General features: G+C 44.8%; 1 protein-coding gene across 4 annotated transcripts in view; it reads left to right on the top strand.

Annotated features, from left to right (window-relative positions):
* LOC141103383 (coagulation factor XIII B chain-like) overlaps nucleotides 1–23,995 on the top strand; it is a 1,101,294-nt gene that overhangs the window by 699,375 nt on the left and 377,924 nt on the right. For all 4 annotated transcript variants that reach the window (XM_073592898.1, XM_073592899.1, XM_073592902.1 and 1 more), the window contains 2 exons: nucleotides 1,382–1,555; nucleotides 20,904–21,089. In XM_073592898.1, coding sequence (XP_073448999.1) covers nucleotides 1,382–1,555; nucleotides 20,904–21,089 — 360 coding nt within the window. The remainder of the gene's footprint in view (nucleotides 1–1,381; nucleotides 1,556–20,903; nucleotides 21,090–23,995) is intronic.

A 23,995-nucleotide genomic window follows, 5' to 3' on the forward strand; every position in this document is an offset into this window, starting at 1 on the left:
GAGGTGGGGTGGCCCAAATGGCTGAATGGCGAGGAGTGGACGGCATCCTGGGTAAGGCCTCTGCGTCCAGGAGGCCGAGTTTCACCAATAGTTCCTTGCCCTCAGTGAGTGTGGTGACATTGTAGGTCCTGCCATTGTGGGGACTTGAAGTTTAAATGGGAATCCCCAACAATATCGGATGCTAGCAGACTGGAGGACTGACGTGACTTCTTTCATCTTCCTGCGTATGTCCAGGGTGGTAGGGGAGATATCCTGGTATATTTGAATTGGAATGCCCTCCAAATGCAAGTTAGGGGTGTTTCTTAATGCCCGAAGGATATCCTCTTTTGATTAGGAAGTCCTTGAGACATAGCACTATGTCCCTGTGGGGCTTCTCAGGAGGGGGGTGGATGCAGGGCTCTGTGGATCTTGTCACAGGAGAATGCTGAGAGCGGGCATTTAGGTAGGAGCAACTGAAACAGCTTCTGGATAGTGGGCAGCAGGTCAGTCACAGACTCGGGGACACCCCGTACCCGAAGATTGTTTCGTCTGTTCCTGTTGTCCAGGTCCTCAATGTGGGCTTGGAGTTGCAGGACCGTCTCTGAAAGGGAATCTTGCTCCTTTCTGAGATCTGAACAGAGCAGGGTAAGCTCATCATGTTTCGTTTCTAATAAGTCAATTCTGCTGCCCAGGGCTGAAATCTCCAGGGATAAGGTGTTAGTGGATTTGTGCAGCTCTGATTGAAACTTTGGAACTATTTTGTTATACATCAGGGTGAGACTCTCATCTAAGTCTGCCTTAGTGAGTTGCAGAGAATATTCACATTCCCCCAGGGAGTGTGCTGGTGAGGAGGCTGCAGCCTGTGGAAGTGCCTGAGTCTGCTTCGTCCGGGCGCCATCTTGGGTCATCATGCTGTGTTCCCTTACTCTCAGTAAGTATGACATTGAGGACATTTGGGCCGGTTTACTGTGGCGATTTTTGGGTCCCGGCATGCGCTGAGTGTTCCGCCAGGGGTGCAGGGAAAAATCGGAGGTACAAATTGTGTTTTTAGCCCTGGGGAAGTGCTGTTCGTCTCCGCTGCTCACGGAGCTCTCAGCCTCTTGCTTCCTTCCTGATTCGCACCGCGCATGCGCCCCCCATGTACTGTTTTTCAAATGTTTTCGAAATAATACTAACTGTACATTTAATCACACAGCATAATGCATGTTATATATGGCCTCTCTACTGTAGATACAATGTGAGCTATATTGGCTTCAGGTCTGTTTTTTTGTCTAGTAAGTGGTAAACCCAAATGTACATTCAGATAAATGTGACGTTATATACAGAAATAATTATATATTTTACATTAGGATAGTTTTATTTTAATGACCTTTGTTATGTCCTACGTAAATCTTTCTTGCAGAGTCAAAATGTCCTCCTATACCCTCACCCTCAAATGCTCGAGTGATAAATCCAAAGGCTGAATATTTTAATGGAGATGAGATAGAGATGGAGTGTGATCCTGGATATCGGTTGTATGGTTCAGAAAAAGGTCTATGTAAAGATGGAAAATGGCAGTCCCCCCCTTGGTGCATCGGTAAGTCTTGATTTCTAATTTGTTTGGCATATTTCAATAAAAATGAGAAAAAGTTATCTTTCAGTAGATCTTCCAGTGTCAGGGACACCAACAGCAAAGTCTCTGCGTGAGTCGGCATGCCTGCACACCTGTAACCATTAAGAGCAGATCTCACTCATTTTGCATTTTAAATGATATTAGAGAAAATACAGCAAGAGGAGTGGAAAAAACCCAGAATGAGTGAAAAAAACCCAAAATTCATAAAAATAGCTATAGCTGGGAGAGCTTGCTGCTGGAGTCCCCAGGATTAGTCCGCATAGGTGTTAGGAGGGGGAGGGAGTTTTAAGGGCTCATTCCCATGTGTGTCAATACCATGTTTTTTTTTTTTTTTTTTTTTTAACTCTTTTTTACAAAATTTTTACTTACAAATTGTTTAACACAATTTACATTATCATTTCTCTATCTTTTCTTCCACAAATTTTAACATATATATCTATTTTCATACCCATTGACTCTTACAACTCATTCTACCCTCTCATCCATCTTATGGTCACTGATTCTTTCCCCTTTTACTCGTTTTATACTATATTTTCTGGTCTTCCTATATCTGTCGTCAAGTGTGATTTATTCCACTTTGCCCAAATCTTATCATATTTCTGTATATTTCCTCTTTGTTCATACATTATTTTCTCATGTGGTACCACTTGGTTTACTGCTCTCACCCATTGATTTATTGTAGGTGGATTTGGCTGGATCCATTTTTCCACTATTTGTTTTCGAGTCAGGAATAATACTTCTTGCAAAAATATCCTGATATATCCACACCCCCAGCACACATAGTTCCACAGTGGCCGTAATAGGTTTATTTATGACTTTTCCTAATTTCTTGACCACCTGTTGCCAATACCTCCCTATACATCCACACTGCCACATAACATGGATGAAATCCGCTGCTCCTTCCCCACATCTTGTACAATCTGGCGCCTGCATCCTCCCCATCCTATACAGTCTGTTTGGTGCCAAGTATGTCTGATGTATTGTATTTAATTTAATTATCCTGTTATTCATTGCCGGCAATACTTTCAAATGCGATGAGCAGATTTCATCCCAGTCCTGATCACTCATTCCCGGGATGGCCCCCTGCCATCTATCCCTCACGCCCACCGGGTCTCCACTTATTTTACTCTGTAATAGGTGTGAATACAACTTAGATATCAGTCCCTTTGGTCCTTGAGATTTTAATATGCCTATAAGGGGATATCTAGAGATTTTTAGTTCTTTTCTTCCAAACTGTTCCTGTAGTAAATGTCTTAGCTGTAGGTACTTATAAAATTGTTTCCTCTGGAGGTTATATTGTTTACACGGGTTCTCATATGTCAATATTACATTGTTATTATACATCTGGCCAATTGTTTTTACTTTTTTCTGTTTCCAATAATTACTATCTTCAAATATTTCTAATTTTTCGAACGTTGGATTATTCCATAATGCCGTTTCTGGTGGGATATCCTTAAACCCCGTCAGTTTTTTTACCTCCTTCCAGACTGACCTGGCCAACTTTAAAAGGGGGATTTGTACCCCGATCTTTCTTAATTCTGCTGTTTCTAATCCTACCAGTAGATCTCCTACCTGCATCTTATTTAGCAAATATTTCTCCACCCTTGTTTCTTGTTCCTGAACTACCCAGGTTCTTAAATGTTTTAATTGCCCCGCCAGATAATATAAATATAAATCTGGTATTGCCAACCCTGCTGCAGTATTAGGTCTTTGTAACGTAGAAAGCTTTAATTTACATCGCCCATTTGCCCAGATGTACTTAGTTAGCTGGGAGTTTAATTTTTTAAATATATATTTTGGTATCTTTACCTCCGAATGCGCCATCACATAGAGACACTTCGGTAGTATAATAGATTTGATCAACTGTATTCTCCCTGCCATTGATAACGGTAGTTTTTTCCATACTCCCACTTTATTCTTTACATATTCTACCAAGGGGTCTATATTTGCCTCAAGAGCTTCCTATGCTTCCAATGTGATATTTATTCCTACATATTTAAAAGTTTCCACTATTTTTAATGGGGTCTGAGGGTTCCTCTCCTTTCCTGGCCCTAATAACATTAATGCGGATTTCTGCCAGTTTATTTTAAGTCCTGATAGTATCCCATATGTTTCTATTATTTTCATTGCCTCCCCTAGTGAAATGTGTACATCCTCCATGTATAATATGATGTCATCTGCATATAGTCCTATGTGTTCAATCCTATCCCCCACCCTAATCCCTTTATATATTTTGGATTGTCTAAATCTATTAGCTAGTGCTTCTATTGCCAATGAGAACAATTGGGGGGACAGCGGGCACCCCTGTCTTGTTGCCTTTTGCAATTTCACTGTGGGAGACAAAATTCCGTTTATCAAGAGGTTAGAGTATGGTTGTTTATACAGTATTCTCACCCATTTTCTAAATCCTTTCCCAAACCCACTTTTTTTCAACACTGCCTGCAGGAACTCCCATTCTATGGAGTCGAATGCCTTGGCCGTATCCAACGATGCCAAGGCACTCGACTCTAGGAAGTACTCCCTCAGCTGGACCATAAGCTGAGTTCTTCTAATATTATTTGTAGTGGACTTCCCCGGCATAAATCCAGTTTGATCTTCTGATACAATGGATAGAATTACCCCATTAAGCCTCTGAGCCAATATCTTTGCCAATACTTTATAATCAATATTTAACAAAGATATTGGTCTATAGGACGCACAATCTTTTCTATCTTTTTCTGGTTTTGGTATCAGTATTACTGTTGCCTCATATATGGATGAAGGCATCTCCTCCCGATCAAATGCCCCCCTATACATCTTAGTCAGTATCAGGGCAATAATTTCCACATACCGCTGGTACATTTCCAATGGGATACCATCAGGTCCCGGTCATTTGCCCTTTCCCATAGACTTAATAGCTTCCTTTACCTCCTCTACTTCAATATCTTTCTCCAGTTCCCCTTTTTGCTCTTCTGTTAGTCTCAGGAACTCCAAATCCTCTACGTATTTCTCTATCTCCTCTCCTGTGCATGTCAGTGTTGATGTATACATTTTCTCATAGTATCTATAGAAAGTTCTCCCAATGTCCTCCACTGTATTAACCATCTCCCCCTTCTCATCCCTCACCTCTGTTATAACCAGTGTATATGCTTGTTGTTTTATCAGGTAGTTTACTATTTTATTGGCGTAGTATCCTTGCTCAAAGTTTTTTTGCTTTGACTGGAGCCTCTTGCATTTATTTTTGACTATTAATTCTTGTATTGACGCACCGCTCCTACCCATTTTATCTGGTTCATAATTGAGGGGTTCTTAATAAACTCTGCTTCAGCCTTCTTACATACATCTTCCATTTCCTCTTCCTCTTGTCTATTAGCGCGTTTAATATATGATATTGTAGATCTTACTATCACTCTTAAATATGCTTTAAAGGTATCCCATGTTACCCCCTCCATTATGCTGTCCCCATGGGCCTCTAGAAACATTTCCATTTGCTCCGGTATACGATCATTTGACCCAATCTGGGCTAGCCAATAGGGCTGTATTCTGTATCCCGGCCGCCTTCCTCTAGGGCCTATCTTCAACTCGTAGATCAGTCCAGAATGGTCAGACACCCCTTTAAGCATATATGTAACCGAGTGCACCATTGGGAGTATTTTCTCATTCCCCAGTGCCAGGTCTATCCTAGACATGCTCCCTCTACCTGGTGCATGCCACAAGTAGACTCTGACTCCTGGGTTTCTAATCCTCCATAGATCAAACCATCCTACCTCCTTCAAGAAGTTTTCCAACGTTTTAGACCCTTCACCTCTCCCAAGGCTTTTTTTTCCAAATCTATCCATCTTTGGGTCCAGCCACATATTAAAATCTCCCATACATATAACATATGCCTCTGGATATTCTGACATAAATAACATTGCTTCCTTCAGTACTCCCAATGTGGCTGGAGGTGGATTATATATCCCCATAATAACAACTGGCAGTGAGTGCACCAGGGCAAAGACAAAAACATAACACCCATCTGGGTCCCCCCTTACCCTGATGCACTCCCACGCCACCGATCACCATTAGAGAGACCCCTCTTGAAAAAGTTGTATGACATGAGTGGTAAGACCATTGTATCAATGTTTTTTTTCAAGTAATCAAGTCTCTCGTTAACCATATGTGTTTCTTGAATACAGATTATTTTGGCCTGAGTTTTCCCAACTTCTGTAAATACCTGTGCTCGTTTTACTCACGTACCCATACCCCTCACATTCCAAGAAAAAAAAGTACAATTACTAGTCATTTCTACCCATTCTTAATCATTCTTTTACCAGGAAGCCTGACCTCTACTTCTCCTCTTTTCCCTTAGTAACCATATTTTCATTTTCCTTCCATTCATCCATTCATACATGCAACACATCCTTAATTTTAGGGCATTACCGACATATTGCATCTGCTTTTATATAGGTAATTCATCTTGTTTCAGCCTGTATACTCCTTAGCCCCCCCTCCATAAAAAAAGAAAAGAGGGGTGCACTTATTAATATACCCCTCCCTATCACTTGGGAAGGCGGGAGGGGGAGGGAAAAGGAGAGAGAGAGAGGGAAAAAAAACCCCAAAAAACCCTATAACATATTTCGATCCCCCCTCGCCTCACCCAGTTTTAACCCCCATACCCCCTCCCCCCCCCCACTTCTGTGTTTCCGTGTTTAAATTTATTTATGTGAATATATGTGTAACTAAATATCGTTCTCCCCATTGAGTTCCCCTATCCCTTTTATCCCTATTCTTCTTTAATAACACCCTTTGTTACTCCTACCCCTCCCACCTCCTTACTTCTATCCCGTCTATTGTGTTCACTTAATTATTAATTCCTTGGTTTAATATAACATAATATATATATATATATATATATATATATATATATATATATATATATATACATATAATATAAATATAATATAACACTTCTAATATTCCCCTCAAGTGTTTGTGAATCGTGTTCCAAAAAAACCCCAAAAAAACACCAGCAACGCACTTTTGCCACTCAAATATTAAAATCAAAACATCACCCTTATCCGTCCCCTTCAGGGGCACACCAACACTCCACACTCCCACTCTGTGATAAGAGGGGTTCAATACATTCTCCCGCATCTCTCCCATGTCCCCTGCTTCAAACCTCTGGCAGGGGCCACAAGGGGGAGGAGGGAGAGAAAAAAAAAAAAAAGGGGACGAAAAAAAAACAAACCCCATCATTTTTCCTCTCCCTACCCCACCCCCCTCCCGCTATCAACCAAACATAGTTCTCCCCCTCTCTTCTTTCCAATATTTTTATCCCGACAGCATCTTTTTCCTTAAATTATCTCACGATTTTCCATTTCTTGTTATTTAGATACAAGAATCCACTCTTTAACTTGCTCTGGCATATTGAAAAACAAAGTCCTTCCTCCTTCGTCCACTCTCAACCGGGCTGGATATGCCATGGAATACTCTATTCCTGCTTCTCTCAATTTCTTTTTAACCTCATAAAAGGTTGCCCGCTGCTTTTGTAACTCTAGAGAAAAGTCTGGGAATAGTGACACTCTGCTGTTCTAATAATGAATCTCTCTTTTTTGTCTTGCATTCCGCAGAATTGTATCTCTGTCTCTGCAATTCAAGAGTCGCGCCAGCAGTGGTCTGGGGGGAAGCCCAGGCCTTGGTACCACTGCAGGGACCCTATGCGCCCGTTTCACCGCAAATGCCTTTGATACCTCTATATCTGGGAATGTATTTATCAACCATTTTTCAATAAAGTCCCTTAAACCCCTCCACTTTTTCCGGAAGACCTATTATTCTAATATTATTGCGGCGCATCCAATTCTCAAAATCGTCTGTTTTCTGCTGCCATGTGCCAATCTGCTTTTCTACTGTTGCTATCTTTTTGGGTATATGAATCACTGTATCTTCCAGTTGAGATATCCTATTTTCAACCTCGGCCATCCTGTCTCTAATACTTTGCATATCTTGCCTGATCAATCCAATGTCCGTTTTAATCTCATCCATTTTACCTGTCAGTCCCACGCTGCTTGCTTGGATGGCCGCAATTAGTTGTCCGCTCATCTGCTCCAGTGTCAGTTTAGCTGCTTTCTCTGGCTTCTCTGGCTTCTCAGCCTGGGACTGAGACGTACTGGTTTTCTGGGCGTCTAGCACTGATGGTCCGCCGCTCCTTGTCTGCGGAGGGCTCCGCACGCCATCAGTTTTCTCCGTCCTCGCATACTCTTTAAGGCGGTGTGCAGCTGATTGTTTAGTACTCATCTCGCCGCCAGATTTGTTTATTTTTCTTGGGTCTCGGTAGTAGTAGATGCTAATCAGGATACTGTCGGAGACTCAGGATGAACTCAGAGCTTCCGCCGCTCACATCCGGTCGTATCAGCGGAAGTCACGCCCCCGTCCAATACCATGTGTTTATGCGGCATTTATTCAACATTTCTAAAACCTCATAACTGCCCTTCAAATGGTCAATACCTATTCCCTTTAAAACTAAATGCATATTAATTACACAGGTTCTAAGGATAATGTAATGCACATAAGGCACTGAGTGAGTTTAATTACCACAAAGTCTGTGTAATTAATATGCGTTTGGTTCTAAAGGGATGAGGTGGTAACTTTATGATGCCTCCCATGCATATTGCAATGGCACCACACAGTGCTGTTCACACAGAAGCAGTTAGCGTTGTGTCATGTTAAAAATTAAGCAGCATGTCGCTTTCATGAGGCATTGATGCTTGTCAGTCGCCTCCATAGATTTTAATGGTAATGCTCTATAATTAGACCTTAAGGCCTGTTTCACACGGGCTTCAGCTTGTATAAGAGCAGTGTGAACACTGAACAGCAAGCTTTGACAAAACATTTGGAGAACTTTCAGCAAGCTTTGTTGAAGCTTTTAAAGTACCATTTCTCATTGTGATGTGTTAAGATGATATGCAAGAACCCTGTTGTTCAGTACCTGGATTTGTTCTTTTAATTTTATTAATAAAGCATATCTAAAAATGCACTAGGCTGGTCCACCCTCTGTTTGTTTATGGTTGCTTTTAAAGTACCATCAGTTCTAGTTTGCATATGTTGAACACAAATCCTAATGGGAATGTTGATTGCCACTTTAAACAAACTGCTAGCAGGCTTCAGCACTTCTTTAGGCTTGTTGAAAGCCTGCTGAAGCCTTCTAGAAACTCACTTAAAGTGGCAATCAACACTCCCATTAGGACGGGGTCGGCAAGCTGTTGATCGCGATTTACCAGTTGACCGTGGGGTGGCAACAGGTGGATTGTGAATACAGCTCTGCCTCCCCCCAGCCACCACCTTTCTCATGTTGACTGCAGGGTGGGAAACTGGAGGCAGCATAGTGCTGGATGGAGGTTGGGGGCAGAAACTGCCCCAGTGATAGGTTGCTAGGCAGTCCTAGCAAACACCAGCTTGTTATTTTGAACTTTGGTAGCACCCGCCTTACACCCAGCATTATGCTGTCTCCTGATCTCTGCTCTGTTTAACACATGCTGGCAGGTAGGAAGTGCTACTTACATGGCACTGTGTATGAGGCAGGGGGATGATGTGAAGGGGACAGAGGAGATACTGTTGGAGAGGGGACAGAGGACACTACAATGGTGGGGGGTGGGATGAGAAATGGCCAGAGGACACTGATTTGGGGGATGGGGAGGCTGCTTTACGGGGGGGGGAGGGGTAGAGAACACCACAGTGGGGGAGTGATGTGAAGGGGCAGAGGACACAGCATTGGGGGGTACAGGACACTACTGAGGGGGAAGGGGCTGAGGTCACTATAGTGTGAGGTGCTGTAAAGGGGGAGAGGACAGTGCATTGGGGGATCTTTGCTTTCCTTCATTTGGTCCAGGTAGATCTCAACCTCTGAAAGGTTGCCTACCCCTGCATTATGATCTGTGTTCAATAAAATCAAATTGGGGCGTGGCCAGGACGGGCATGTGAGCGGTCGCACAGCATGGAGCTCCCGCTACTGATCCTTCACCAATCCTTCTCCCGCCACTGATTCGTATTGAAATGAACCCAGATTGCCAGCCGAACCACTCGAGGAGCCACAGGGGAGAAGTCAGCACTCTGTGGGGCCCATGATGACCCGAAAAGGTGAAAACGATGCCGCGGCAGCCATGGAAGGCCAAGATGGAGCCGGCTTTCCTCAGCCTCAGAGAACAGCGCGTGGCGCCGATAAAGCACTGGAGACAGGTGGTAAGTCTCAAAAGACACAGAAACAGCAGGGGAAGGAGGAGCCTAGAGGCATGCTCTATTACACACAAAAACTGCAAGGGATGAACTGCTCACTTCCCCCACCGCTACAGACCCCTGCTCATGAGCCTAATAGACAGCATGGCGCTCCTGATTTAGATGACACACTGTCTTTAGAGAGCAGTACAGAGATGTATGGCTTCTGTAGATGGACTGAAAGAGCAATGTGGGGGCTTCACTGAAACAGTGTCCCTTATGAGACAAGATCTCCAAAAGATCAGGGAGAGAACCACGGCTGTGGAGGGCAGAATCAGTGAGGTGGAGGACCTATTACCCCCACCTACCAGGGACGCCAGGACCACATTACAGCAAGCAGCACAGGCCAATGCTAAGACAGATGACATTGAGAACCGTCTAAGATGGAACAATGTCTGCATTGTGGGGCTCCCAGAGAAGGTGGAGGGCCGGGACCTCATGGCTTTCACAGAAACGTGGCTTCAAGACATATTCGGCAAGGAGTCCTTCACGTCACTGTTGGCAGTGGAGCGGGCACACCGCAATCCGACTCGACCCCTTCCTCCTGGCAACCCACCAAGATCCATGTTGGCCAGGCTCTTGAATTATAAACATCGTGAGATCATACTCAGACTGGCCAGGGAGAGAGGCTCTGTACATTTCAATGGGACTAAAGTTTCATTTTATCCTGAATTTTCGGCAGAGGTGCAACGGAAAAGAGCCAAATTTTCTGAGGTGAAGAAGCTCTTGCAGAAAATTCAAGTAACCTACGCGATGCTGTATCCGGCCAAACTACGCATCACTGCTGGGGGGCAGTCAACTTTTTTTTAATCAGCTTCAGATGCAGCTGCATAGCTGGATCACAATGAACAGGACCTCAGGCAACATCATGAGGCCGACATGGGACTGATGTCTGGAATACGAGTTTGACGTGGTCGTTATGTTACCTGCAGACACTGTAAGTCTACTATTTACAGAACGGGACAAAGCATATTTCATCTAAACTAACATTTGGAATGAGCTTTGACGTGACTCAATACATCAAGTTACAGCCTAAGCCACTGTGGGTGAGCTGTACCCACAAGTGTTCACAAAACTCTACTATGTCCCAGTTGAGGGGATGTGTTTATGGGTGCCCGGTTGGCACGAGTTTACTGAACAATTCTTGGCGTGAGGGTGAAAAGAGGCGGTCTGCCCTTGCTCATGCATGTATGCAGTACATACCCGACAGACCAGTTCAGGACTGTTCTTTATACTTGTATTGCACTGTTGTGCTTTGCTCTGAAACCCACACTTTATTGCTTCTACCAGTGGAACAAGCTGTCGTGCCAAGCTGTGAATGTCTGCCATCTGAAAGAACTAAGAGCCTACGGCAAAACAGGTGACTCTCTTACACCCGAGAGTGAGGCGGAACGGCCTCTAAACCCCGGGTGCACTACCCTACCCTATTTACCATGGCTACCACCCCGATAGTGACTTGAAACGTCCAAGGTGTCCATGACCCGTTAAAACATACTATGATCAGCTCATGCTTGAAGTTTCATCCAGCCATAGTGAGCTTACAGTAGACTCCTCTTACAAAAGACACAGTTGGTTTCCTACAATACTCCTGGGTAGGCAAGGCATACCACTCCACTCACTCTGCATACCCCCGTGGGGTGAATGCACTGGTACACAAGTCCTTGGCCTACCAGGAATTGGACTCCGCCATAGACCCTCTGGGTCGATATATATTTTTATTCTGCAGATTGTTTAACTGTGATACTTGCTTTTGTGTACACCCCCACCCCATTTTCTGGAGAGATATTGCAACTTCTCCTGTCTTACATGGTCGATAAACCTGATGTCCCCATCATGATCATGGGACACTTTAATGGATACCTTGATCCCAGACTGAATAGACACCCTCAGCTCAGCCCCCAATGGGTGGCAGAGGCACCATTTTGAGCTGGCTGCCACAGGAGGTGGGCTGGACTGATGTGTGGAGAGAAAAGCATCCAGCAACCAAACAGTTCACATGCTTCTCTAAAACACATAGGTCGCTCTCCTGCATTGACCCCTGCATAGGGTCCCCGCAAATTCTAAACATGGTCACCAGGGTGGAATATTTTCCCAGGGGGGTATCAGATCACTCCCCACTGGCTGCACACTAACTACCCATCCAGCTGCTTCCCTGCCCAGAGCCCCCTGGAAGCTGAATGCCTTTTGGCTAAAACTTTTTACCTCACACGAACGAGTGGTGAAACAAATAGAACAATACTTTTATAATAACCGCTTTCATACAGATGTAACACTGAGATGAGATGCCTTCAAATCATGCCTTAGGGGCACCTTCATAGCTGAAATAGCAGCCATAAAATGCAACTCATCAGCTCTATTGGTGCGGCTGGAAGACCAGGTGAGACAGCTTGAGCTTGCATATGTCATGGATCCGTCAGAATCTGCAAGGGAGGCATGGATCTCTGGCCAGGACTCCCTGGACCGTTTGAGATCCTCCGCCACAGAACGTAAACAGTTCTTTACCACAGAAGCATTTTATGAGGAAGGGAAAAAAAACGGCTGATTGCTGGCTAGAATTGCCAGGTCTCAACAATCATCTCCAGCCATAGGAGCAATTCCCAGCTCTCTGGGAGAATTGGTGAATGACCCAGAGCTAATTATCACTGAACTAGCTTCTTTCTATGCTGACTTATACAAACCTTGTGATAACTACACAGACGAGGCACTGCAAAACTATCTAGGCACTGTGTCCCTGCCGGCTCTGAACCGTCAAGCGCGTGTGGAGCTGGAAACTCCATTTACGCTGGATGAGTTGAAAGAGGCTGCTGCCTGCTTTTCTACCTGTAAGGCTTCGGGGAATGATAGGATCCCTATGGAGGTTTACACCCAATATGGTGATTTTACCTAAGTTACTTGAAGATTTTAACTCATCATTTAAATCAGGACGGCTACCTATAACCATGACACGGGTAAACATAATATTACTACTCAAACCTGGTAAAGCCCCTTGTAGATCCAAGCTCTTATAGGCCTATATCGCTATTGCAAAGCAACGTAAAAATTCTAGCCAAGGTACTGGCCATGAGGGTTAACAAGGTTATTTTGTCCATCATCCACCTGGACCAGGCAGGCTTCATGCCATAAATGTCCACTGCGACCAACCTCAGACGACTCTATTTAAACATGCAGACCTCATCAGATGCGCACTGTTGTCTCTTTTTGACAATGTTGGCTGGCGGTGTCTGTGGGCTGCATTAGCTAAGTTTGGGTTTGAGCCCAGGTTTATTACATGGGTGAGGCTATTATATGACACCACAGGCCGCCATACGCATGTCAGATAGAAGGTCACATGCCTTTGCACTGGGCAGGGGGACTAGCCGGGGTTGCCCCCTGTCTGTCTCCCCTGCGTTTTACACTGGCCATTGAGCCTCTCATGGCACAGGTGAGGAATTGCCCCCAGATCAAGGAATTCCGCTACGGTGAATTGCATGAGAAAATAATGCTCTACGCCGATGATATGCTCCTCTTTTTAGAAGATGTGGATGATTCATTGGCTCATGTAATGTCCCTTATCACTGATTTCAGACATTATTCAGCCCTTACCTTTAATTGGTCCAAGTCAGCTTTGATGTTTCTGGATGGGACCCTTGGGCTGGGCACAGGGCTTTCTTGTCCGGTGCCCATAGTGACCTTCTTTAAATACTTAGGCATACATATTTCCCCCAAACTGACTGAGTTCTGTAAACTGAATATATACCCTTTATTGACTCACTTTAGAGACAAAATAAACATATGGAACAAACTCGAAATGTCCCGGCAAACTCAAAATGTTTGTCAGGAAGGACAAACCTTATTAAGATGTTCCTAATGCCACAGTTCCTGTACATGCTACACAACACGCCGGTAGTTATTACACTGAAAATATTCAGAGTGGTCAACTCCCTATTTAGGCTATTGCTATGGCACACCAAGCCCCCCAGGATTAAATTAGAGCAGCTGCAGTACCCAAAGAAGGGAGGGGGGTCTTGCTCTCCCTAACCCTTGGATATACTGCTTGGCTACACAGTTGACGCACTTGATAGGTGATATGGCTCCCGCTCCTGCAAGCTCTTCGGCTAAACTTATGCTGATTGGCTCGGGGGTGGAGTCGATACCCGAGGGCCTAGAAGCTCAGCAGTTTCAAAGGCCTAACAAACAAATGCCTACTTACACAATCTTTCAGAAGGTGTGGAACATGGCTAAACTACAGAACGTAACGGTGTATACAGCCTATAGCCCACTCTGGGGAAACAAAACATATACAGAACTGGCCAAAATCCAACAGGGGCCCCGGTGGCGCCCAATGGGAATAACTCACCTAAGACATGTTTTCCATAATGGGACTCTGCTTTCTTTCAGTGACCTACAGTCAAAATATGCACTACCATCCAACATGTTGTTCTATTACCTACAACTAAGGCACGCTGTTAGAGCACAGGGAGAAGCAGTGGACTGGGTACAATCCCCCACTCCTGTCTTTTATATGTTTCATATGTTTCATAAGTGTATATAAATTGGTTTGTGTGGAAGTTATATCGTTACATAGTTACATAGTTACATAGTAGGTGAGGTTGAAAAAAGACACAAGTCCAAACTATGCATGTGTTTATATGTCAATATTACATTGTATAACACTGTATGTTGTTGGCGTTCAGGTACTTATCTAATAGTTTTTTGAAACTATCGATGCCCCCCCGCTGAGACCACCGTCTGTGGAAGGGAATTCCACATCCTTGCCTCTCTTACAGTAAAGAACCCTCTACATAGTTTAAGGTTAAACCACTTTTCTTCTAATTTAAATGAGTGGCCACGTGTCTTGTTAAACTCCCTTCCGCGAAAAAGTTCTATCCCTATTGTGGGGTCACCTGTATGGTATTTGTAAATTGAAATCATATCCCCTCTCAAGCTTCTCTTCTCCAGAGAGAATAAGTTCAGTGCTTTTCTTCATAACTAATATCCTCCAGACCCTTTATTAGCTTTGTTGCACTTCTTTGTACTCGCCCAGAACTGGACAGCATACTCCAGGTGCAGCCGGACCAGTGTCCTGTAGAGTGGGAGAATTATCGCTTTATCCCTGGAGTTAATCCCTTTTTTAATGCATGCCAATATTCTGTTTGCTTTGTTAGCAGCAGCTTGGCATTGCATGCCATTGCTGAGCCTATCATCTACTAGGACCCCCAGATCCTTTTCCATCCTAGATCACCCCAGAGGTTCTCCCCCTAGTGTATAGATTGCATTCATAATTCATATTTTTTACAGCCAAATGCATTATTTTACATTTTTCTACCTTAAACCTCATTTGCTATGTAGTTGCCCACCCTATTAATTTGTTCAGATCTTCTTGCAAGGTTTCCACATCCTGCGGAGAAGTTGTTGCCCTGCTTAGCTTAGTATCATCCGCAAATACAGGGATTGAACGGTTTACCCCATCCTCCAGGTCTTTATGAACTAATTAAATAGGATTGGTCCCAGCATAGAACCCTGTGGGACCCCACTACCCACCCCTGACTATTCCGAGTATTCCCCATTTATCACCACCCTCTGAACTCGCCCTGGTAGCCAGTTTTCAATCCATGTACTCACCCTATGGACTATGGACCTTATTTTGTACAGTAAACATTTATAGGGAACTGTGTCAAATACTATTGATGTTAGGATAACTGGTCTGTAATTGCCAGGGATGTATTTTGGGCCCTTTTTAAACCCTTCTCGACCAGCCGCCGCAGTTATACTGCGGCAGGTTGGCTCCCCTGGGAGAACCGTTGTAGCTGTACGTCGGTTAGCCTTTTGACCACTAGGGGGTGTGCGCCACCTGCGGCACGCGCCTGTGGCGCGACGCCAGAGCCCATGCACGTGCCCGGCGGTCGCGATGACCACCGGGCACCCGTGATCGCTCTACACAGTCAGAACGGAGATCTGTCAATATAAACAGACAGATCCCCGTGCCCTCAGGGGTGAGGAGAGCGATCTTTTGTTCATGCTAAATATGAACAACGAATCGCTCTCCTCACCCAGGCAGTCCCACCCCCCCCACAGTTAGAATCACTCCCCAGGACACACATTCAACCCCTTGATCGCCCCCTACTGTTAACCCCTTCCCTGCCAGTGACATTTACACAGTAATCAGTGCATTTTTATAGCACTGGTCGCTGTATAAATGCCAATGGTCCAAAAAATGTGTCAAAAGTGTCCGATCTGTCTGCCATAATGTCGCAGTTCCGATAAAAATCACTGATCACCTCCATTACTAGTAAAAAAAAAAGATAAAAATGCCATAAATCTATCCCCTATTTTGTAGACGCTATAACTTTTGTGCAAACCAATCAATATATGCTTATTGCGATTTTTATTACCAAAAATATGTAGAAGAATACATATTGGCCTAAACTGAGGAAAAAATAGCTTTTTAAAAAAAAAAAAAAATTGGGCATTTTTATTATAGCAAAAAGTACAAAATATTGTGTTTGTTTTTTTTTTCAAAATTGTCTGTCTTTTTTTGTTTAAAGCACAAAAAATAAAAACCACAGAGATGATTAAATGCCACCAAAAGAAAGCTCTATTTGTTGAAAAAAAAGGACGTCAATTTTGTTTGGGTACAGTGGTGCATGACCGCGCAATTGTCAGTTAAAGCGACACAGAGCCGTATTGCAAAAAATGGCCTGGTCATTGAGCAGCCAAGTCTTCCGGGGCTGAAGTGGATAAATATGTGTGCTACATTGGCTTTTCTCCAATCCGGTGGTACCATTCTAGTCAGTGGACTGTCAGTAAAAATTAGGAACAATGGTCTGGCAATTACTTGACTGAGTTCCCCAAGTACCTTCGGGTGCAAGCCGTCCCAGTGATTTATTAAGGTTAAGTTTCCCAAGTCTAATTCTAATTCTGTCCTCTGTTAGCCATGAGGGTGCTTCCTGTGATGTGTCATGAGGATAAACACTGCAGTTTGGGTTACTGAACCCCCCCCGATTCCCTCGTGAAAACTGAGGAGAAGAATAAATTCAATACCTTCGCTATCTCCCCATCCTTTGTAACCAGATGTCCTTCCTCATTCTTTATGCGGCCAATATGGTCTGTCCTCCCTTTTTTACTGTTTACATTCTTAAAGAATTTCTTGGGATATTTTTGCTCTCCTCCGCTATGTGTCTTTCATGTTCTATCTTAGCCGCCCTAATTGCAATTGCACCCTTACATTTCTTGTTGCATTCTTTATAAAGTCTGAATGCTGATCCCTCAACCTTTTATTTTTTTGAAGACCTTCTCTCTTTTTTTTTTACATTGGAGTTAAGCCATTCACAACTTTTGTTTGCTCTTTTAAATGCATTACCCAATGGGATGCACTGGCTAATGCTCTTATTTAATATGCTCCTAAAGGGAACCCATCTCTCCTCCGTGTTCTTTGTTGCTAAGATTTTATCCCAATTTATGCCTTCTAGCAAGGTTTGTAGTTTAGGGAAGTTGACTCTTTTGAAATTCAGTGTCTTTGTATTTCCCTTATGTTTCCTATTTGTGTGATTTATACTGAAGCCCATTGACCTGTGATCGTCGTTTCATAAATTGCCCCGTATTTCTACATCCATGATCAGGTCTGTATTGTCTGTAACATTGGTGTGCACACACATGTTGTATATCAGCAGAGCAAAGATTGGTGTCAGTAGGGCAGTGAATGGTGTCAGTAGCTTTTTTTATTTTTATAATTTTTTATAGTTTTTTACAATTTTTTAAAAATTATTTTTACAATATTATTTTTTCTTTTTCTTTTTTTTTTTTTTTTTTTTTTTTTTTTTTTTAGGAGCCCCGTTATGGGGCGTTGGTGCAATATCAAGGATCTAAACAGACCCTTGATGTCTCACTTTTGAGACAGAGAAAGGACAGAGATTCCCTGGTCCCTTTCTCTGCAGCCTGCAGTAAACATAGTTTACTATGCTTCAATTAAAAATGAAGACAGAAGTGATCATTACAGATCACTCACTGTGTTCATTCAGAAAAGGAAGGGGCCAGTTAATTAAATATTTACTAGCCCTTTGCCCGCTCCTAAGAGGAGAGGAGGGAAGGTGGCAGGACTGCAGGGGGGGAGACAGAAAGCAGGGGGAATTAGCACAGCAAGGGATGATTAGGGTGTGCCCAGCACACACTGTGCGCACGCCTATGGTCGGTGATTAGTACAGTACCTGACCGCGAGATTGTGTTTCCAGCGCGATAGCATCGCGCTGGTTCTCGGCAACAGGGTACTGTGCATGTCACGCTGGCTCACTCATCGAGAAAGGAAAACTTTGTTTTCCTTCCGCGATGAGTGACAGGCAGTGCTGACAGCTGTCTGGTATGAATCCTGAGGCGGGAACACCGCGCCAAATTTTAAATGAAAAAACCGGCGTGGGTTCCCCCCCAGGGGCATACCAGGCCCTTAGGTCTGGCATGGATTGTAAGGGGAACCCCCTACGCCGAAAAATTGGCGTGGGGGTCCCCCCAAAATCCATACCAGACCCTTATCCGAGCACGCAGCCCGGCCGGCCAGGAAAGGGGGTGGGGAAGAGCGAGCACCCCCTCCCCCCCGAGCCGTACCAAGCCGCATGCCCTCAACATGGGGGGGTGGGTGCCTTGGGGGGGGGGGGTTCCCTCCGCCCAGTCTGTCTGGATAATTAAAATCCACCATTATGATAACACTTCCCATCCTTGCTGCTAATCCAAATTGTGATAGGAGGTCTGTCTCCCCCTCCTCCCTCAAGTTAGGGGGCCTATAGCATACTCCCAGTATATTTTATCCCTTAGCTTCATCCCTTTGGAGCTCTACCCATAAGGATTCCACCTCCTCCCTAGCTCCCTTAGTGATGTCATCTCTCACATTCACTTGTACATTATTCTTGATACATAGACAAGCCCCTCCCCCCTTTACCCTCTCTATCCCTGCGATAAAGGGTATACCCTTGAACGGTTGCCAGACAATCGCGAGAGCTGTTGAACCAGGTCTCTGAAATTCCCACAAAATCCAAATCCTCCTCGTACAACAGTATCTCTGGGTCACCCATCTTGTCCGCCAGGCTCCTGGCATTGGTGAACATGCCACGTAGCTTAGACCGGTCGCATACTATCCTCTTATTGGGTGTTCCGAGATTGCAACTAGGACTTGTTGCTATACTTACCTTGGGTTTATGTGCTTTAGTCAACCTATCATTAATGCCCCCAATACTACCCTCTGGACTATGTACTGCGCTGACTATCTCTACTTCTGGACCCCCCCGTCGCCTAGTTTAAAAAGCCCTCTAACTTTTTGGCCATCTTTACTCCCAGCAGATATGCACCCTCCTCATTTAGGTGCAGTCTTTCCCTTCTATAGTACTGATGACCGACTGAAGTCGGTCCAGTCCTCCAGGAACCCAAACCCCTCCTTACTACACCAGTTCTTCAGCCACTTGTTTATTTCCCTAATCTCCCTCTGCCTTTCTGGTGTGGCTCGATGTACCAGTAGTATTCCTGGGAATACTACCTTGGAGGACCTTTTCCTCAATTTAGCTCCCAAGTCCCTAAAATCGTTCTTTAGGACACTCCATCTACCTCTGACTTTGTCATTGGTGCACCAATGCACGATGACAGCCGAGGACCATGGTGCAACGTGCATCATGACAGCCTAGTCTTCCCCAGCCCCTCCCAGTAATCTGTTCACCAGATCCATGAGCCAATCACAGCATCAGAATACTAAGTGCAGCTGTTATGAATAAAACCCATTCATAACAGTTGTGTTTACATTGTGATCTCATAGCTTTGAGCGGGCGGGTACCGGGAGTCCCAATTCACTATGTCCAGTGTGCTGTGCGCCAATTGGCTGCTGACTTACATGTACGTGATCCAGTCTGCCCGTGCCACCCCCCCCCATGTACTGGGGTGGGTGGGAACTGGTTAACCACTTGTCAACCGCCTCCTGTAGCTTTACTGCTACAGGGCGGCTCAGTTGTGCAGAATCATGTAATATATGTGAATTGCATTTCTGGGTGGGGGGGGGGTGCACGCCGGCCCTGGCTGTGCTTTCATTCGCTAAAGCACAAGCTGATCAGCAGGTCCCAGCCAATGATTTATGGTCGGAACCCTCTGATCGGCTGAGCGAATGAGAGAAGAGAGCCCTGTGTTGGCACACAGTTAACCCCTTGATTGCCCCTAAACGTTAATAAATTCCCAGCCAGTGTCATTAGTATAGTGACTATGTACATTATATTATTGGCACTGATCACTTTATTAATGTTATTGGGGATGTCAGTGTCAGTCAGTCCCCCCAGCCTCCGCCACCCCCCCCCCCCCCAGCGTCAGTTAGTGTCAGATTGCACGCAGTCCCTTTATAAGTCACTAATCACTGCCATTATTAGTAAAAAATATATATTAAAATTCCAGTATATACTGTATACCATAGAAAGTAAAAAATATATAGATTTTTTTTTTTCAAAATGTACGTGGTGATCGAATACCACCAAAAGAAAGCTCGATTTGTGATGGAAAAATTATATAAATTTTGTTTGGGTACAGTGTTGCATGACCGTGCAATTGGCAGTTAAAATAGCACAGTGCTGAATAGCAACAAATGGTCTGGTCTTGAAGGAGGTAAAGCCTTCTAGAGCTGAAGTCGTTAAAGGGGGTTTGTTTGTATACATCATTTATATTGACATTTAGGGCAGGTTCACGCAAAAACACTGTGAGGGAAACCTGTGTTCTGGGCATGTTTTCCACACCGCATTCAAAATGCACTGCAGCGTGTGTCCATGGTAACTTAATGACACCCCCAATGCATGTTGAAAACAGTGTGTTTGCCTGCATCGGATCGCATGGTACTGTAGTATAGTGATCCAGTTGCTGTGCCTTTTATAAAGTAGTGCATGCATTTTGCTGCAGTCCAGTGTGATTTCAGCCCATTCAAATGAATGAGCTTAAATTGCACTGCACCAAAATTGTATGTGAATCACACAGGAATACATATCACGTTCCTTTGCGATTCATGATGTGAACTGGTCCTTAAATCACAAAGCTATCTTTTCAATGAAAAAAAAATGCTTCTACATTGAATAAGAGGTGACATTTGTGTTTTTAGAGAGAAAAAGATGCACAAGGAATCCACCAAAAATACGCAATGGCGAGATTAGTGCACAATCTGTAGAAGACCAATATTATATTGGAAGCACGGTGAAGTACATATGTGCAGATGGCTATCACATCATTGGCTCAGATGAAAGTAAATGTATGGATGGAAAGTGGCTACCAATACCTACCTGTGAGGGTAAGAGGTTTAATATACCGTAGTTGTCAAATATTGGAATGTTTCCAGATACAGCAATACTTATTGTAAAGTTTAAGTTTCATAGCAGACCTAAAATGATTTTTTAGCTTAACCAAATTCACATTGTCTGTCTCAACACTAACCTAATATGTAGAACCCCCTCCCTTACACTTACCTGACAGTGCTTCTGGGCTCATATGCATACAGTGCTAGTGATTGTTTTCCTGTACAGCACCAATACTAGAGAAGGGTGGAGACCAGGACCCAGTCAGGTAAGTGGAAGGGTAATGTCTGCATGTGAGGTAAGTGTGGAGAGGGAGACTGGGAAAGAAGTCAGGTTAGAAAATGACTTTGTCCGCATCGGCATAATTCATGTGTCAGAAAGTAGCACCCATTGCCTGAGAGGATACAGGGCCGGCACTAGCAATAGGCAGGTCAGGCGGCTGCCTAGGGCACCAAGGTAGGGGGGGCGGCAAAATCCTGATCTCCAGCCACTCGCTGGGTATTCGGATTATTATAATACCTCTAGGACAGGCATTTTTAAAATACATGCTGCCTTATGGCACCAGCCGCCAGACTAGGGGGTGGTAGCGCCTGTGAAGACATCCCGGACCGCTCCGTCTCCAGCCTGCAGTGCCACCCTAGCAGCGGCAGTGAGGAGAGGAGAGCCGGGACAAGGAGCAGCCCGCTGAAGTGCTGCATGATCGTTGGAACCGGCTGGGGCGGATGAGATGGGAGCCCTGCATGTGTATCTCCAGGCTTGCCGCGATATCCACTCCCCCTGCTGTCAAGTTTATAGTTCATTGCACTGTGTACAGAGGGGGAACTGACATATGTGTGTGGGAAGGGAACAGACGTGCAGGGGGGCACAGATATATGTGTGCTGGAGGGAGGGGGAACAGATGTGCAGGGGGGTACAGATGTGTGTGGGGGGGCAGACGTGCAGGGGGGTACAGATATGTGTGTGAGGGGAGCAGACGTGCAGGGGGTGCAGATATGTGTGTGGATGCGGCAGATGTGCAGGGGGGTGCAGATATGTGTGGGGGGCAGGGGGAGCAGATGTGCAAGTGGGTACAAAGGTGGAAGAGATATTTGGGGGGGACAGACGTGCGGGGGGTACAGATATGTGTGTGGGGGTGGACAGATGTGCAGGGGGGAACAGCTATGTGTGTGGGGGGAGGGGAAACAGACGTGCAGAGGGGTACAGAGGGGGAACAGATATGTGGGGGGTGACAGGCGTGCAGGGGGCTACAGATGTGTGTGGGGGAGGCAGATGTGCAGGGGGGGAACAGATGTCCAAAGAGTACAGAGGGGGAACTGATATGTGTGGGGGGGAACAGACGTGCAGGGGGGTACAGATGTGTGTGAGGGGGACAGAGGTGCAGGGGGGTACAGATATGTGTGGGGGAAGGGGGTACAAAGGTGGAAGAGATATGTGGGGGGGGACAGACGTGCAGGGGGGTACATATATGTGTGTGGGGGTGGACAGATGTGCAGGGGGGTACAGAGGGGGAACAGATGTGTGTGGGGGGTGCAGAGAGGGACTGATGTGTGTGGGGGGTTTGAGGGGAACAAAGGTGCAGAGGGGGGTGCCAAGGGGAACAGGGGGAACAGGCATTCAGGGTAATACAGTGATGGGGTGGTCTGAGGTGCGAAGGTGGAAGAATTGTGGTGATCTGAGACCTGAAAATAAAGGAATTGGGGTGATTTGAGGTGTGGTGTTCAAGTCCACTTTGTAAAAAAAATTATAAATGCAGATCTTTTTGCAGGTACAAAAATGTGTATTTATTATTTTTAGTAGCAGCCTGTAAAGCATTGTCAGTGTATCTGTATGCTCGTACAGACAGGCAGTTACACAGTTAACCTGTCTGTATACTGCCCTAGCCTGTGGACCACGGCTGGCACGAGGAAGCGAGCTGGTGCAATCCACTATTTGTCTTTGGGCCGGGTCCAGAGGCACAGATGCAGACCTGTGGACCACGGCTGAAGAAATTGGTAAAGAGGCGCCACAAAAATCTCAGTGAGGGGCGGAGCGGCAAAATGAGGTTTCGCCTAGGATGTCAAAAATCCTTGCACCAGCCCTGAGAGGATAGATCTGGACAAGTTAAAATAATGTCATGTTCAAAGTTAATTTTGGTTAATAAATAATCGTGAACAATTGCACATACACTTTAACCACTTCAGCCCCGGAAGGATTTACCCCCTTCCTGACCAGAGCACTTTTTACAATTTGGCACTGCATCGCTTAAACTGCTAATTGCGCGGTCATGCAATGCTGTACCCAAACGAAATTTGCGTCCTTTTCTTCCCACAAATAGAGCTTTCTTTTGATGGCATTTGATCACCTCTACCGTTTTTATTTTTTGCGCTATAAATGGAAAAAGACCGAAAATTTTGAAAAAATTGTTATAAAAAAAATCCAATAAACTCAATTTTAGTCATACATTTAGGCAAAAATGTATTCGGCCACATGTCTTTTGTAAAAAACAAATGTCAATAAGTGTATATTTATTGGTTTGCGCAAAAGTTATAGCGCCTACATTTTACGGGTACATTTTCTGGAATTACACAGCCTTTAATTTATGACTGCCTATGTAATTTCTTGAGGTGCTAAAATGGCAGGGCAGTACAAACCCCCCCCCCCCCCCAAATGACCCCATTTTGGAAAGTAGACACCCCAAGGAAATTGCTGAGAGGCATGTTGAGCCCATTGAATATTATTTTTTTTTTGTCCCAAGTGATTGAATAATGACAGAAAAAAAAAAATGCAAAAAGTTGTCACTAAATGATATATTGCTCACACGGGCCATGGGCATAGGTGGAACTGCACCCCAAAATACATTCAGCTGCTTTTCCTGAGTACGGGGATACCACGTGTGGGACTTTTTGGGAGCCTAGCCGCGTAC

Source organism: Aquarana catesbeiana, linkage group LG07 (assembly GCF_042186555.1).
Source record: "Aquarana catesbeiana isolate 2022-GZ linkage group LG07, ASM4218655v1, whole genome shotgun sequence".
In the NCBI taxonomy this organism is placed as follows: Eukaryota; Metazoa; Chordata; class Amphibia; order Anura; family Ranidae; genus Aquarana; species Aquarana catesbeiana.